The sequence below is a fragment of the Drosophila takahashii genome, chromosome X (genome assembly GCF_030179915.1).
Source record: "Drosophila takahashii strain IR98-3 E-12201 chromosome X, DtakHiC1v2, whole genome shotgun sequence".
Lineage (NCBI taxonomy): Eukaryota > Metazoa > Arthropoda > Insecta > Diptera > Drosophilidae > Drosophila > Drosophila takahashii.
The window spans coordinates 23,102,909-23,119,973 of record NC_091683.1 but is presented as its reverse complement, the minus strand read 5'-3'; the positions used below and the strand labels follow the sequence as shown (position 1 = coordinate 23,119,973).

The following is a 17,065-nucleotide window of genomic DNA, read 5'->3' as shown; positions in this document are numbered from 1 at the left end:
TCAACGTTTTAAAGCTAAGCGTCTCGTGATTTTAATGTATATAATAAAAAAGCTCAAGCTTTTCATTTAAAACTTAGTTGGAAAACGCAATGGCTACCATTTACGTGATAAAAATAACAATTCTATTCTGTAATGGCGAGCGCTGAGTGATTTGAATGTCTCTTGTAAGCGTAAATGCTTAGCAAATAATCCGGGAAGTGCTCGAATATTGGGTTAATCTTCTCCTGCGTCTTGCACATAGACCATCGAGATTTACTCATCCAAAACTGAATCCAGCCACTGCTCCACATCGTTCTTGCTAGCTGCCGAGGAAGGCGTGGCGGGTTGCACCAAGGGCATGGGCATGGGCATGGGCATTGTGATGGGCCCAACGGGTCCGGAGCCCACAGCCAGTTGCGTATTGGTCATGGCCAAGAGCTCGTCGAGTTCATCGGGCTCAGCAGCCGGGACGATAGCAGGAGGCGCTGGTTTCTCCCCTCCTGCAGGTGCTGCTGCCTCTTTTTGCGATTTAGCTGAGGCCGCTCGGGATTTGTTAGCGCCGTTGGAATCCTTGAGGACGTGCTGCTGGTAAACGACCTCGGCCCGCTCGGCGGCCTCCTCCTGGGCGACGATCTGCGCCCGCGTGAACATCGAGGCGGGATAGTCCATGCGCTTGTAGAACGGTATCGTTTGCAGGCCCGCATTCAGGCGGGTCAGGTTCAGGGTGAAGTAACCACTGGCCGCCTTGGTGTGCAGCTTGGTCTGGCCCTCGGCCACGCTGGCCCATTCGCGTTCCGAGCCGAAGGTGAAGTGTCCGCCGCCGAGGCTGGGGAACTGGGCCAACTGCTGGAAGTCACCGGCGCGCAGCTGGGCACGGGCATTCTCGTCGATGGGGGCGCCATCGAGGCCCATCTGCTCCACGTCGTCGGTGTCGCTGGGCAGGGTGTCCAGCAGGTCCCTGTTCCGTTGCGGTGCCAGCGAGGAGCGACCTTGTGCTCCTCCTCCTGCTCCGCCGGATTGCCAGTTGCCACGCCTGGGAAACCTGGGCTCATCGCTCGAATCCGCCACGTCCACCATGCTGCGACGCGAGGTGGGCGGCGGAGAGCCCGACGAGGTGGTGGATCGTCCCTGATCCTTTTTGTGGTGATGATTGTATTGCTTCATGTTCCTGCGCTTCCTGGGAGCAGAGCGAATGTGAGTGCTAAGCGAAAGGACGCGGACTGTTACGTTGCACTTACTCCTTGGATCGATCGTCCTTGCCGGACATTTTGGAGGGGGTCGTGTTTGTGGTTTCCGGGGTGTTATTTCTCGGGTAATTCCGATTCAAAATCGGATTGTTTACGTCTGCGGTGGCGATGAAGGAGCGAGCAGGACGGAGATAGCAACAAGCAGCTGTTCGCTGAACAGCGGTCAGGGTTGTCAGGTTACCAATATGTTGGGCCAGCTCTTGAGCTGATTATTTAAATATAAATATTATAAAATGAAAATTAATTTTCCCACAGCTCTAGTTAATTAATTAATTATTGAAATATTTCAAAACTAAAAGCATGTCTCATTTCATTTTTATTCTTAGTTACTCTCTAAAATTATTAAAAGAATATACATTCCAATTTTAAGGTAAACAATTCTGTAATACCAAATTTAATTTAAAAATTATCTCCTATAAACCTTGTGTAAACTACCCTGGCAACCCTGTCAAACAGCTGACAGCGATAACTTTGCTGCGGACTCGCACAATCTATCGATAAGTGCTTAGAAATTAATAATTCTTTGTACAATTCCTTGGCAAACAGAGCACGAGCACCGCGGCTGATGTTGGGCTTTCTGCAGGGACTGCGAGGCAGCGGATCCGCGACGGAGCAGCTGCCCGGCGACATATACAGCGAGTTCTTCGCGGACATCCTTCGGGAGGCCAGGGAAAGCGGATGCAAGCCGGGCGACCAGGAAACACCGCAGGGATTTTCCATGCTACGCAGCTTCGATACGGAGAACAGCAATCAATTGGAGCCGCCGGCGGCCACGGACGAGGATGTGTGGATCTTTGGCTACGGGTCGCTGGTGTGGAAGGCGGACTTTCCCTACATAGACCGGCGACGCGGCTTTGTTTGGGGCTTCAAGCGCCGCTTCTACCAGCACAGCATCGATCACCGCGGAATTCCAGAGCGTCCCGGCCGCGTGGTCACTCTGCTGCCGGGCGATCCCGCCGAGGATCGCGTCTACGGCGTGGCTTATCGCATTGCCGCGAGCCAAAAGGGCGCTGTGCTGGATCATCTGGATTACCGGGAGAAGAATGGCTACGAGCGGTGCAGCTTGGAGTTCCACGAGTACCAGAATACCACCGCTGCTGGCGGCGGTGGCGATCCCATCCAGGTGATCATGTACGTGGCCACGCAGGCCAACGACTCGTATGCCGGCGATGTTTGGCAAGTGCCCTGTATCGCGAGGCAAATCTTCAGCTCCGCCGGTCCCAGTGGACCCAATCGCGAGTACCTGTTCAACCTGGCCGCCGCCATGGAGCAGCTATTTCCCGGTGCCGTTGACGAGCACCTGGAGGAGCTGGTGGCCTGCGTGAGGCGTCACATTGACGAGGATGAGCCCCAGCTGATGCAGCACGCCCTGTTGCGAGAGATATCCGGGATCATGAAGGAGGAGCAGCTGCCGGAGCAGGCACAGCTTCTTGAAAAGCTTCTGGAACGTTGCCAGCAGCCTGGCGGACGTGAGTGGCTGCTCCACGGGGCACTGCAGCCCAAGAGCGAGGCGTGACCCCCACCTTTTCCACTAGAAAATTACTATTTATTATAAATACCAATGAGCCTGGGTGGTTTTTTTTCTAAATACACCATTCCAAATAGACCGATTATAGTGACGTGGTACCAAGAATCATAATTACTTTGTAATTGGTAAAACCACAGATGCAATTGTGATTTAAAATTAATAAACTGACCATGTACTTACAAAATACATTTTTAATTGATTTTCAGGTCTGAGAACAGAGTTTATTTTAGGTAAAAAACAATAGAGGACGCTATAGTCGGGTTGGTGTCCCGACTATCTAATACCCGTCACTCGGCTAAAGGGAGTGCGAGGGAGATGGATATATAACATTTTTTTGATTGCGTATAACTTTTTAATGAATGGTCCGATTCGAAAAATGTCTTCTACATTTTGATAGGTAAGTTATACACAACAAAATTGCATTCATACTTCTCGCAAAATCTTTAAAGGTGTGGGAGCCAGACACATTTTATAATTGTTAGTGGGCGATTGTGGGCGTTAGAGGGGGCGTGGCGCCCGGCTGAAATAGAATTGCGCTGCGTAGAAACCCAAGAATATATGTGGGAAATCTCAATCTTCAACCTTTTGTAGTTTCCGAGATCTCAGCGTTCATACGGACGGACAGACGGACATGGCTATATCGACTCAGCTAGTGACCCTGATCAAAAATATATATACTTTATAGGGTCGGAAACGCTTCCTTCTCCCTGTTACATACTTTTGCACGAATACAATATACCCTTTTACTCTACGAGTAACGGGTATAATAAAGAAAAGAACACGTTTTTGGCCGGATGATTCAAATAAATCTGCGCTGATAATAATATGAAAATCTAATCTCTAAATTTATAATTCAGGAACCACAATACAGATAGCATTTGGCATAGCATTAGATTTAAAATTTTTATTTTGGTAGTGGGAATTTTTTATTAAATAAATGAATTGAAAAACACATCTAATAAAAAAAGAATAGAAAATAGCCCGTCCTTATATCTTGGAATCAATTTGTATAGTGCACCTTAAACTTTATTATTTATTTATGCAATTGACAATATTATTTGTGTTCTCGTTTACAAAAACAAATAAAATATACATATATTATACATCTATTGGAACATACGCATATGTATATGGGCACTTCCATATTGTCGCTCGGGATATTTGCTCACCTTTAAAGTTTAAAAAAAATTGGAAAAAATTGATTTTATTTTTAATAACGGGCTTTCCTTTTCACTCTTTCCAAGCTCTATTTTGTGTAAACATCTTGATTTTGTACCACTTTTAGTTTTTATGATATCGTTAAAAACTGCCGTATTCGCTCGGGACAAAAATAGAAGTGATTTTCGGGGAAGTTCATTTAACACTAGAATTCAGCGAATTCTGATGGAATATTTCAATGCGATTTTTTTTAGAATGTTGTCCAAATGTGTCGCTGTGATATGGTTTTGGTTTTACTCAAAAATGGTTTGCCGTTTTTTTTTTATGCAGTTTCAACCACATTCGCTCGGGACATTTTTTCTTAGCGTTTTGTAAAGTGTATTTCTTTACCTCTATCCCTCAATTACTGGCTGTTTTGCTTTTAACTTAATAGTTTAACATTTAAATGAAGCATTCAGTACAGAAAAATGTCAGATATTAGCATTCCTAAAGGATAAATTCACAACTGAAGACGGGTCCAAAAAATAACAAAAAAATAGCCAAAAACTGATTTTTGCGTAATATCGGGGCAAAATCATGTGGTTTCAAGGTTTTTGGCTTGGTGGACTTTTTGGTGGAAGTGCCCATATGTATGTATATGTTTCAATATACTCTTGTTAATGCTGGCCAAAACTTTCGTCTATAACGTTTTGGGCCTTATCATCATTTCAACAAAGGTAAGCGAGTAGTTGAAATCGTAGTTATGCCAGGAACCCCAAGAAATTCCATTTGTTTTGTTATCGTGTGTGTGACCCTCTTTATAGAACTTTCCATTTAGCCTACTGTAAATTCAAGTGCTTTCATTAATATGGTCAAGTAGTCATTATTTGAATATATTTACCTCTGAGAACAGGACTTGTACCACCATCCACCATTTTCACCGTTGGCGCAGTTATGCACATGTTCGTCATTTTTCCTGTCAAACGTGCTGAACCTTTTGTTCTTATGATATGTGAGAGAATCGCCGGCTGTACCACTATAAATCCCCAGTGATTTAAGCTCATACAATTCTTCTTCACTTGCAATCTTAAAGTCATCATAATGAGCGTAGGCTTTGGATCCATTTACCATGCCAAGACTAATGTAAAGTTCGTGTGGTCGCGCCTCAGTCATCACGTGCAATCTCTCCAGTCCGATGAAAAACTCTCCCATTATATTTCCGAATCCCTTTTTGAAGTTGTTCCAATTTCGAGCGAACTTTTCGGAGCCGTCAAAACGTTTTTGAATTGTTAGCCAACCTTTTGAGTTGCAGGGCGCTTCGAATGTATTCATTCCGCGTATTTTCATGGAGTAAATGCCACTTGGTCCTTCGATGGGACAGGAATCCTGAGGATTGCACTTAGCAAGTGCATCTGTTATGTTGGTTATTTTTTCCGCATTCGATCTTATCTGATTATTGAGGCCATCGATTTGGCTATCTTTGGCATCCTTGTTTTTGATTTTATTTCTCAGACTTTCAATATTTTCTGTCAATTTAATAACTTTGTAATTTTCGGTTTCTAGCAATTTATTTTGCTCTTTTATTTGAGAGTCCTTAATTTGCGTTTCTTTTTTAGCTATTCCCAACTCTCTCTCCCACTTGGCTATAGTGTCGGTCATAGCATTAATTTGTTCATCTTTGTTCTCGAGTAGTTCCCTTTGATCAGTTAAATTTTTAATGCAGCTATTCAGATGATTAGTTTTTTCACTGATTTGACCGCCTCTTGTTTCGATTTCACCTTTAGCAGTTGACAACTCACCACGCAAATATTTAATATTTTCTGTCAATTCAATAACTTCGTTTTTTTTTACTTTTTAACTGTTCAATTTGATCCCTGATTTGAAAACTTTGTTTTACGATTTCACCATTTAAATGTTTAATGGTTTCTTCCGCAGTTGCTACTTTTTCCTCAATTTGTACATGGTGATCGAGAAAGATACTCATAACTGAAAAACAATATCCGTTGCAATGATTTCCTAATGACTGTGTTGAAGAATTGTGACCTAATTCTTTAACGTGGTCTGCACTGATATCAGATGGCTGTTTTAAAAGCCAAGCCGACAGAAAAAACACCAAGTACGATTTCATTATGTTAGAAGCTCTGCCCAATTGAAACTATACTCATCAAAAGCCAATTGGGCTTTATATAAAGGCAGAAATCGTGTATTTGCCACTTGTGCAGAAATGGAAGGAAATAGCAGATAGTGAACTTTTGAACCCGCCTGATAAGCTGACTCTAACAAGCAAAGATTTCGATTTTTTACCCATATTAAAATAATCGTTTGGGATTTTCTATGAACGTTTTCAAAATTAATGAGTTTCATACATACCTATATAATGTGGGTATTACCTAGAGTTGTGACTAGTATTGCATTAGTCATTTCATTAGAAATAAAAAAAAAAACAGTGCTAATAAAAACACTTTTTATTGGAATTGAAAAAAGTAATGCTACTGAAAACCAACTTCATTAGATTGTCAAAATAGTAATGCTACTGAAAAATATTTCATTGGCATTAAAAAAAGGAATGTTACTGAAAACCAGGGACCGAAAATAACAGTTATTTTATTTATTAAAATCATACGCTTAGGATAACACTAAAAATTTGAGAAAAAAAATGTCTTTCTTTTTTCCCCATTGACGAGGATGAAAAATATTTGAACCGCTAATTCTATTCTATTGATTAACATTCAATCTCTAAAAAGCAACTAATGATAGACTAGGGATACGAATTAGCGTGTTCTTGAGATCTTTTTCTTGAAAAAGTGATAGCTTTAATGAACAAAAAAGTAAGTTTTTCAAATAACAATGGAAATTACATTTTTTAACTATCATTACTTTTTTGAATTACATTTTTAAGTAGCATTATTTTTGGGGACTTTAATGAAATATATTTTCAGTAGCGTTGAAAGCATCCAATGCCAATGAAATGTGCTTTCAGTAGCATTACTTTTTTTTAATGCCCATGAAATATTTTTAACAATCTAATGAAAAGTGTTTTCAGTAGCACTACTTTTTTCATGGTATTTCAAAAACAATGCTAATGCTTATAGACACAACTCTGGTATTACCGAAAATGTCGCATTTTTGAATTGTTGAATCTTGAACAAAACATTTCAGCAATTAGGGGAACGACCCTAAATTGTTGCCGATATCTAGTTCGATTTTAAATTAAATAATGCGTACTGGTGATACTAAAATGTTACAGAATTGCCGTAACTTTTAAAAAAATAAGGTGACACTTCTGGTTGATCAACAAAATGTTTAACATCTGATTCGGGAATCCCATTTAATATTTGTTATTAAATAATTCGTAGGGTAGTCATTTTGCACCGTGTAACTTATCGATAGCTATCGATGAAATTTTTGTTTTAATCAACACTACCACCAAAACAAAAACAAAAACAACAACAACGGCCAACAACAAGCCAAGCCAAAATTAAATTTCCTTTTGTTTTGCTGAAGAAATAGCTGAATTAACGAGAATCCCCGAGGGAATTACCACCGCTTCCGTTCCCACCACATTAGGCAGAGGTCAGAGGTCGGCGGTCGGCGGACAGCGGGCAAAGGCGAGGCGCGGATAAAGCTGGAACCCAAAGAGGAGTCCGCGAACGCAGAGTGGCCATTAATTGGATTAGCAAGCGAAACCAGAGGAAAAGCGAAGCGAAAACCCGGGAGCATTCGCCATTGAGGTCTGGCCCAGCAACGTGACCGCAACCAGGAGGTCCTAGTCCAAGGCGAACCCAAGGGAGGCAGGCCGGGAATACCCAGAGATCGGAATCAGCGCCGTCGTCCGTGGAACCAGCGACTCTGGCGACTCGGTTATGCCCATCGCCTGCCCTGGTACGCCGGCGGGGAACAGTCGCCAAGCTTGGCGTCCATCGACACACTGAGGCTCACCCACGGCCAACGTCCACGGCAGCTGGCGCTGGCCATGTCCCTGCTGCTGCCCCGAGGCGGCCAGGAACCGGGAACCGAGTCCAGCGACACGGACAGCCCCGCGGAGGCGGAGGCGGACGCCCTCGTCGACTTCACGGCGATGCTGCAGCGCCAGCAGAGCCACCAGCAGCAGCGGGCGTACGGCGGCGGCGGTTGGTTCGGCTGCGGCAACAAGATGCAGTCGGAACAATCAGAGGATCAGGGCTACTACCTGGAGCAGTATGTCCTTGGCGTGCTCGACTTCAGCTCACAGTATGGGATCGACTATAGCATCTCGTATACGGCGGCCAATGTGATTGGCAGGCCAACGAAATTCCCCGCCTACGGCGACTATCCGGAGACCTTTCCCATGGTGAGTCCACCCGGCCCGTGCAGCAGAACGCCTCGTTTAGAGTTCCCCTTAAACTCTCGCCCGCAGCGCACCTACGGCGACTGGTGGCAGCGGGCTCCGTCGGCCACGCGCGAGATTCAGCCCCAGAATCTGCCAAAGCTGACCACACACGACTATGTTGGTAAGGTTCCGAGCAAGAGGTTATCTTTGCACTAGGCTTATATGAAAACCATTGTCGCTATAATACCTTTGGGTTAAGAAAACTAGTAGTTAATAACCTGTAGGAATAGCAACCACTATTTATAGAGGTTTATAAGGCTTATTATAAGGCTGTAATAAAAGCTTTAAGCTCCTTAATATAGCTATTTTACCAGATTATTACTAAGAAATCTTCAGATTTATCTGTACTTAATAACGATAGAATGCATAGGCGTTGATAAGGTTTATATGTATACCCTGGCAGAGCTTTTGGTTAGAAAATATACCACATTGACTAGAATAGAACTAGGAAACTTAGAATATATCTATAGGTAATCCTCCGTAAGAAGAAAAATCACTGTTTCTAGAGGTTTAGAGGGTTTATTACTGGTAATAACAGCTACTGCTTAGTCAATATACCTATTTTACCAAGTAAATCAGCAGAAAACTACACATAAATGTATAGACAATATATCTATGTAGTTTTGTGGGTTTGTATTTACACCCTGGCACACTTATTGATTAGACATATAATAATTTTAAGGTATAGCTTTTAAATTATTGCTAAAAAAATCTTCAGATATATCCTCTGCAAGGATACAATGCACTATTTCTAGAGGCTATAAAGGTGTATATGTAGTAATGCTAGCTTTGGATTACATCACTTACCTATTTTACCAGCTTAAAGCCAAGAAAACCTAAGATATATCTATAGTTAATCCTCTGCAGGGGTGGAATTCACTACTTTTCGACTCCCACCTAACCACAAGCACTCATTTCATCCCCTTTAGTTGTTTACTTCGAGGAGTTTGTGGTGCCGACGGAGGTGGCCATCTTTGAGACCTTCAATCCGGGCGCCGTGGTTCGCATCTGGGCCTATGGCCTCACCAAACACTGGACATGTTTGTGGGAGGCCACGGAGAGCGATCTTGCACGGCCGGCACTGGACTCGCGTCGCTTTGCTCCGGCTCTAAAGAAGACCACGATGATAACGAAGTGAGCGGACACAACAGTACAATTTTAAATATCAATCCTTATTATTGCAAAACCCACATATTTCACAGGACCTTGCGCATCGACTTTAATCACAGCCAACTCAACTATTATACGGAGATCGATGCCATCATGCTGTGCGGTCGGACTGTGTCCAAAACGCATAATCTGCTGGTCAAGCAGCAGCGGACGCAGCAGCTGCAGAGGCAGGTGCTCGTATCGCCGCCACCAGAGGCGCCTGATCCTCATTCTCAGCGACCAAAAGCCGATGGCAGTGGCGGACCCATTAGCTACAAGCTGCGCACGCTTAAGTTCCAGCCGAATTGCGACGAAGATGGGGCCACCAAGCTGCATGAGTTTATCAACAACGATCTGAGCCAGTTTCTGGCCGAAAATCGAGTGGAGGGCGGCGGCGTGGAAACGCCGATTGTGCCAAGAATCTGCCTCACGGATCTGCCCTTCGAAATCCTACTGCGCATACTCAGCTACCTGGACCTCAAGTCTTTGTTCCGTGTGGGCCAGGTGTCGCGCACCTTCTACGACATCTCCACGCATCCGCTGCTCTACGCCGAGCTCAGCTTGAAGCCCTACTGGCATGTGGCCAGCTCCGAGCTGCTGTGCACCCTGGCCCGCAGGGCCACCATGCTGCGCAAGCTGGATCTCTCCTGGTGCGGCGGCCTGGGCAACGTCTCGCCCACCGAGTTCAAGAAGTGGGTTCATTGGAAACGAATAGGGATTAGTTCTGTTATCCATACATAATCCGCTCTTTCTTTCCACAGATTCCTAACCCAACGCGGCGATAATCTAACCCACCTGCGGCTGAACTCTTGCAAATTCCTCAATGCCAGCTGCATTGAGAATGTGGGCATAGTCTGTGATAACCTGATAGGTTGGTTTTTGTTCGTTTATCACTGAGTGAATGGTTGTGACTAGATCGATATTTTTTAGAGTTGAGTCTGCGCAACTGCGCCACCGATCCGCCGCTGCTGAATTTCTCCTGTCTGGCCAATCTGAAGAATCTGGAGCGACTCGATCTCTTCCAAACGGCCTTTGAAACGGAACTGCTGCTCAGCATGCTAGAGGGCAATCGCAAGCTTAAGCACCTGAATCTTGGTGGGCACCTGAATCTCGGGAATCTTGAATCTTGAATCACGAAAATGCATTATACAATTTTATTTGTTTTTCTGACAGCATTTTGCGGTGTATCGGTGAACATGGACAATGTGGCCGCCCATCTGGCCACCTACAACACGCAGCTTATCTCGCTGGACCTGTGGAAGGCTCACTTTTTGTCGGCCAGAGGACTTCAGTCGCTGGCGCAACTGCATCAGTTGGAGGAGCTCGATTTGGGCTGGTGGTAGGTGGTATTAGCGGCTTATTGAAATGAAATTCCTTACCAATCAATTTATATTCCTAGCCTAAGGGAGGCTTCGCTCGGCGACGGCCTGTTCCAGCTGCTAACCAACTGCCCCAAGCTGAAGAAGCTATTCCTGTCGGCGGTGCGCGGAACCACCGAACGCGATCTCATGCATATTGCCGCCCTCGGCAAGAATCTGGAGCAACTAGACCTCATGGGCATTCTGAACATAACGCACGAGCGTGTTTATGAGTGGGTGTTTATTTTAGTATTCATTTAAATTTATTTATTATTTAATTTTAAATATCTGTTCCCCTTTTTAAAAACAAGTTCATTTAGAAAAAAATTTATAAATTTAGAAATCTACGTTTTTTCTTTGGATTTCTATGTCAAACCGTTTTGGCTGCCGTTTAATCCTCCCTTTTTAAATAGCCGTTATTTTATAAAAGAGCTTATTAAAACATTTCGTTTTATTTCAGCATTCTGGTTCACTGTCCAAAGCTTCAATTGCTCGACCTGAGCTTCTGCGATAACATAATGGATCGGGATGTGAGTAAACGTAAACAGATTTACCATATACTTTCCATTAAAAGCTAATACTTTTCGACTTTTAGTACGATTTGCTGGCGGATTGGTCGCGTCAGTTCAGCGTGGACATCAAGAGCAGTCGGCACCACTAGGCCGAACCGAAGAGGAGTAGCTATTATCCCTGGTACCATGATAAGTGTACTTCTAAATCCTATATGTGTCACTCTCTCTCTGTTTATAGTAAAATGTTATCTATATACCTACTGTTATAAATATGAAACATTTTATATTAAACTTGGCGATTTTTTAATCACTTAACTTAATGCTAAATGGACAGTGTTTTCTTACCTTTACAAGTCGGGAATAAGTATGGATTATATCTTGAATATTGCGAAGCTAAGAAGTAAATATGGGAATTATAACATAATAGTATATCCTATTATATTATAGCATTATAGAGCTTTTTTGATAGGATACTCATTCATAAAAAAGGGAAAGCATGATCATTCCAAAAGTGTTGCGAAGAACACTTGGCTGGAAAGGTGTCATGTATCGCCAGCAGCATGCATCATTATCACATATTTCTTTGCAAATTCTTATACGTTTGCCCAAACAATTCTGTGGCAGACAGATTTTCATTTTGCCGCGAAGTTTGTATATCAGCTTTGGACGCAGATTTTGAGGATCAGGGCTCTATTGGAGGTAAAAACACAGTCGTAGAAATAGACGAATGTAAAATTGGGAGGCGAAAGTTTGAAAGAGGTCGCGTGGTTGAAGGTTCATGGATTTTGGGACTTATACACACAAAAAAATTTGCTTGGTAAAATTGACCAACAAAGATAGCTACGTAACTATTAAAATGGTTATGTGTATTTTGTTTTTGCTTTGGGTTTGTGTCTTTGCTAATTGTGTGTATTTTGTTGTTGTAAAATGACTATTTACTTAGTAGAATTGACAATTTTGCTGGTTGGGGCCTGCTTGACAATTATTACATTCGATTTTACCAAGTTTTTGTTTTGTGTGTACGCGTTATTTATTTAAAAATCAACTTAGGGAGCATATTTGTGGTTCTTTTTACCTTGGTAACAATTTTAGACAGTAACTAGCAATAATAAATCAAATTGTACATGTTTTAAGTTCCGTGAAACTTTTCAACAAATAACAGCTGTTTGAAAATTCAACAGGGTCGTTCCCTAAATTGCTGAAATTTTCTGTTGAATTTTCAACAATTCAGCAATTCAACAGTTTAGGGAATACCCTGAATGCTGTCATTGTTTTTGGGGTTTTTTTAAATTATTTGTAGTTTCTTATGGGCGGTAAAGCCTTTGCAAACAGGTTGCGTGGACCAACATTTAAGCTGTTCCTTGTACGAAAACATCAATGTTTTTAGCTAAGACTGCACTTCGCAAATAATAACTAAAATTAATTAAAAGGGTACTAAGTTCACTAGGGTGGTTTTTTTGTATGAAAAAATTCTAAGGTCCTACTCCCACCTTCTTATACTTTGCGCATTGGTGCATTCAAGACATACCATATTTTTATTAATTCCTCCGAAGTTTTCGGAGTTCATCCGCAATGCACGTAGCATGGTCTTACTCTCAGCAAACAAATCAACTGGCGCCAATTTTAAAATATTACAAAACGTTGGGCCGACCTGGGTCGCAAGCTTTAACGTCGATAGCATCCGGTCCGCTAATTCACTCTATGTCCAGCCCAGAAGCATCGAATGACAGAACCGCCAAAAATAAATTCTTTTTCCACGAGGGTACTTCCAAACCCAAAGCCTGCGATCTGTGTTTAAAAGAAAAACACCCCGTTTGTATATGTCCACACTTTCTCCAAATGCGATTAAATGATCGTTCAGCCTACATCAAAAATAAACAGCTATGCTCCAACTGCTTTGCAAGCAGCCATAAATTGCAGGATTGCAAAAGCGCTAACAATTTTTATGATTGCCATAGTCGGCACCACACATTGTTGCATCCAGACAACACTTTTCCAACGATTTGGAGTCCAAAAACTTCTACTAGGCCATTGTCTGCCTCAATTCCACATAGAATTGCTTCTTTCTCAGCGCAGGTTTCCAACGCAATTAGGATTGCAAAAATTTCCGCTGTCGTCTTTTTAATATAATTTAAAAAAGAAAATGCATCTCGACAAATTTTGTTTTCAGTATGTTCCGGCTGTATTTTATAACTTTATTCTTTTTCCTATTCAAAATAACTTTTCCTTAATATAAATAATTTTTTGTTGTTTTCACTTTGGCATAGAGTTTTAAAGAGTATCTATCAGTTTGTCACTTTACCCTAAAACTGTTGAAAGTGCAAAACGAGAATGGTTCGCGCCAAAAGCTGTAGGATTCGGCTCCGTTGGAATTTTGAATCGCTTTAGAGATGTAAGACACTTTCCGCTTTTACACTTTTCCAAAAGATTGACTTCTATTGGATCATTGGATTGGATCACATTACTGTACACTCCCCTATGTATTTTGTGTTTGATTAAAATTTATTTATACAAAATACCATAAATGTTTTTAGTTTTTGTGTTTTCATATTTGATTTGCCCATATTAAAAGTCTATTTACACTGGGGTGGAGTTATGGAGTTATGGGGTTATTGACAGAACCCTGTTTTTTTTACATAGGCTGTCTATAGGCATCTAGATGTGCGCAAAAATGAGGTACATTTAGGGTCTTTGGTATTTCGGAGTATTTATTTGTATTTTTCGGTATATTTTGTATTTATTTCCTCTCTGTGAAGGTCTATCTCTAGTCAAATAAACAACACAAACAACAAACACTAGATGTCATTACTCGATATTTGGAGTTAACCCAGGGGAAAAATTTTTTTGGAGTAATCGGGTTATTGGCTCACTCGATAGGTTACCCCACATAGTGTGACTAGACTATTAATTTTAATGTAAACGTATTTGATTTAGTGTTGCAAGTTTTCTCTGGGTGTATCGTGGTCAAAAATGAATTCTTATGTGCAAGAGCGGCCGGCTATACATAAGTACGGCCGAGCTGTCGCTATGGTGTGCGAAAGGATTTTATGCTGACACAACATAACTGAACCGCTGCCCGCTTGGTTGCGGAGACACTTGGGTTTATCCGAGTACACTCAAAACATTTTTTTTTCTTAAATATAAAAAAAAATACAGTTTTTCTTAGCTTTAAAGAAATGTTCTATAAAGAGAAAAAATTTTTTAATCTTCAGAAAAATTTTCTAATCTTCAGAAAAAATTCTCTATTGAACAAGTTTTTTTAGAAAAGTTTTTCTCAAATACAGAAAAATCAATTTTTTTTCTAAATTATAAGGTCTATTTTTCTAATCTTCCTTTCTTTATTTGAGGGTTAAAATCGCCATTGATTTTAGAAAAAAAAGACTTAACTTTTCTAAAAATAAAAAAAATTGCCATTAAAATTGTAAATATTTTTACGTAATAGAAATATTGTTTTTCTAAAAACAGAAAAAATGTTTAAACAATTTTCTAACATTTAAAAAAATGAGTGATGTTAAGAAATATTTTTCTAGAAGATACAAAATTTAACCGTATTTGATCAATTTCCCTTCTCATACACTTTTTAGAACAATTTGTTTAAGCCTAAGAAAAAATTGCCATTAATCGAAGAAAATTTCCGGGATTGGTAGCCTAGGGGTCTAACGCGTGCGTGCATGAATGTCTTATTCAAGCTTGCGACTGCAAGTTAGGAATGTCAAAAATATATCAAAATATCAATATATCGATATATTTTGCAAAAAAAAACAGTTTCAACAGTTTAGGGAATCCCCCTATTTATATTGTGATATTTATTTAGCCAAATATCACAATATCGATATTTTATTATACCCTTGCAGAGGGTATTATAATTTCAGTCAGAAGTTTGCAACGCAGTGAAGGAGACGTTTCCGACCACATAAAACGGAATTGAAGTGTTCTTTTCATAGGTGCCAAAATGTTTATATTATAAGTTCAAAATATGAGTACAGTTAACATTTAAATTTGTAAAAATACGTTTGACTAGGGTTGTATATTGTTTATACTTTTCTAGTGCTTTTACATTAATTTTAGGGCAAAAGTCTTTGTTGTTAGCTTATTTACGCGGATAAAATTTTGAAATTCAACTGAAAAAAAATATCAAAAGTATCTGATATATTGATGTTTTTTTGTCGATAAGATGAGAAAAAAACAGTGAAACTAATGGAAAATGTTCATATAGAGCCGCCATCGGTTAGTGCTGAAAATCTAATGAAACATTCGAAGAGTTCTGATCAAATTTCTCTGGAGAAGCTACATGCCGATGACAATTTTTGTTCAATGGACGAAGACTCCGACGACACTGTATTTTCCAACCTATCACAATTTTTGTTCAATGGACGAAGACTCCGACGACACTGTATTTTCCATCCTATCACAGATAAACCCAAAAAGATTAGAATACATCGATGACTCCAGTTTAGTTACCACCAGGTGCAAAAGGGAAAGCCACTCACCACAGCAGAATCCTCCTCCATCAAATTGATATTTTTCTTAAAGAAAATATGGGCACTTCCAAAAAAAAGTCCACCAAGCCAAAAACCTTGAAACTTGAATAAAACATATTTCCACATGATTTTGCCCCGATATTAGTTTCTAATTAGTTGGATACTGAGCTTAACTACAAATTTGGAGTATAGTTTCATTATTTTTAAGACAAACCCCACCAATATACGCAAAAATCAGTTTTTGGCTATTTTTTTTGTTATTTTTTGGACCTTTCTTCTGTTGTTAATTTATCCTATAGGAACGCTAATATGTGACATTTTTCTGTACTGAATGCTTCATTCACATGCTAAACTATTAAGTTAAAAGCAAAACATCCAGCAATTGAGAGATAGAGGTAAAGAAATCCGCTTTACAAAACAGTCGGAAAAAATGTCCCGAGCGACATGTCCCGAGCGAATGTGGTTGAAACTGCATAAAAAAAAAACGGCAAAGAATTTTTGAGTAAAACCAAAAGCATTTCACAGCGACATGTTTGAACAACATTCTAAAAAAATCGCATTCAAGTATTCCATCAGAATTCGCTAATTTCTGGTGTTGTATGAACTTCCCCGAAATCCACTTCTATTTTTGTCCCGAGCGAATACGTCAGTTTTTTACCGATATCTTAAAAACTAAAAGTGGTACAAAATCAAGATTTTTACCAAAAATAGAGCTTGGGAAGGGTGAAAAGAAAAGCCCATAATTAAAATTAAAATCCATTGTTATACAATTTTTATTCAACTTTAAAGGTGTGCAAATGTCCCGAGCGACATTTTGGAAGTGCCCATATATCAGCGATACGATATTTTTAAAATATTTGACATCCCTACTGCAAGGGTGAGTTCGATCCCCCGTCGAGACGAAAAACTCCTGGTGTCTTTTTGTTTTTTTTTTAACACTAATACTTTCATATTATAAAATATAAAAATGATGTTTAAGTTTTTCAAATTTGAAGGATTCAATTACTGTTACTATTGAACCATAATAAATATATAAATATTAATATTAATCAATAAATATTTAAGAGCAAAATTAAATGAACAACTAAAAGGAATAACCAGAAGAGAGCCAGATTAATTTTGAGTAAAAATAGGAGAACAAAATGTTAATACAGCGCCTCACGTGATGCTTCCGTGGTAGCTAGTAGCATAGAGTAATAAACTGTGTAGAGACACCATTTGCTCTGCCCGAATTTATTTGTTTTATTTGATATATTTTGGTCCGCGATCAAAAGAAACTATAATTTCTCTCTATATATAGGGGCA

At 40.5% G+C, this 17,065-nt stretch overlaps 4 protein-coding genes across 4 annotated transcripts; 2 read left to right on the top strand and 2 right to left on the bottom strand.

Moving 5' to 3' along the window:
- Nucleotide 1: 1 nt before the first annotated feature.
- On the bottom strand, nucleotides 2-1,362 carry Aven (Apoptosis and caspase activation inhibitor). The gene is made up of 2 exons (XM_017156702.3): nucleotides 1,218-1,362; nucleotides 2-1,156 (listed from the first exon to the last, which is right to left on the bottom strand). Exons 1-2 carry the CDS (start codon nucleotides 1,244-1,246, stop codon nucleotides 253-255), a joined length of 933 nt encoding a protein of 310 aa, XP_017012191.2. The 5' UTR covers nucleotides 1,247-1,362; the 3' UTR covers nucleotides 2-252.
- A 369-nt stretch (nucleotides 1,363-1,731) lies between these two features.
- On the top strand, nucleotides 1,732-2,834 carry LOC108067565 (putative glutathione-specific gamma-glutamylcyclotransferase 2). Its single transcript, XM_017156645.3, has one exon. It carries the CDS (start codon nucleotides 1,792-1,794, stop codon nucleotides 2,740-2,742), a length of 951 nt encoding a protein of 316 aa, XP_017012134.2. The 5' UTR covers nucleotides 1,732-1,791; the 3' UTR covers nucleotides 2,743-2,834.
- A 1,757-nt stretch (nucleotides 2,835-4,591) lies between these two features.
- On the bottom strand, nucleotides 4,592-5,550 carry LOC108067564 (microfibril-associated glycoprotein 4-like). The gene is made up of 2 exons (XM_017156644.3): nucleotides 4,793-5,550; nucleotides 4,592-4,733 (listed from the first exon to the last, which is right to left on the bottom strand). The coding sequence occupies exons 1-2, from the start codon at nucleotides 5,548-5,550 to the stop codon at nucleotides 4,592-4,594; spliced, it is 900 nt and encodes a 299-aa protein (XP_017012133.3).
- A 1,753-nt stretch (nucleotides 5,551-7,303) lies between these two features.
- On the top strand, nucleotides 7,304-11,608 carry Fbxl4 (F box and leucine-rich-repeat gene 4). The gene is made up of 10 exons (XM_017156695.3): nucleotides 7,304-8,221; nucleotides 8,288-8,381; nucleotides 9,190-9,394; nucleotides 9,463-10,101; nucleotides 10,171-10,280; nucleotides 10,340-10,504; nucleotides 10,583-10,748; nucleotides 10,809-11,000; nucleotides 11,228-11,297; nucleotides 11,363-11,608. The coding sequence occupies exons 1-10, from the start codon at nucleotides 7,865-7,867 to the stop codon at nucleotides 11,426-11,428; spliced, it is 2,064 nt and encodes a 687-aa protein (XP_017012184.2). The 5' UTR covers nucleotides 7,304-7,864; the 3' UTR covers nucleotides 11,429-11,608.
- The last annotated feature ends 5,457 nt before the right edge of the window (nucleotides 11,609-17,065 follow it).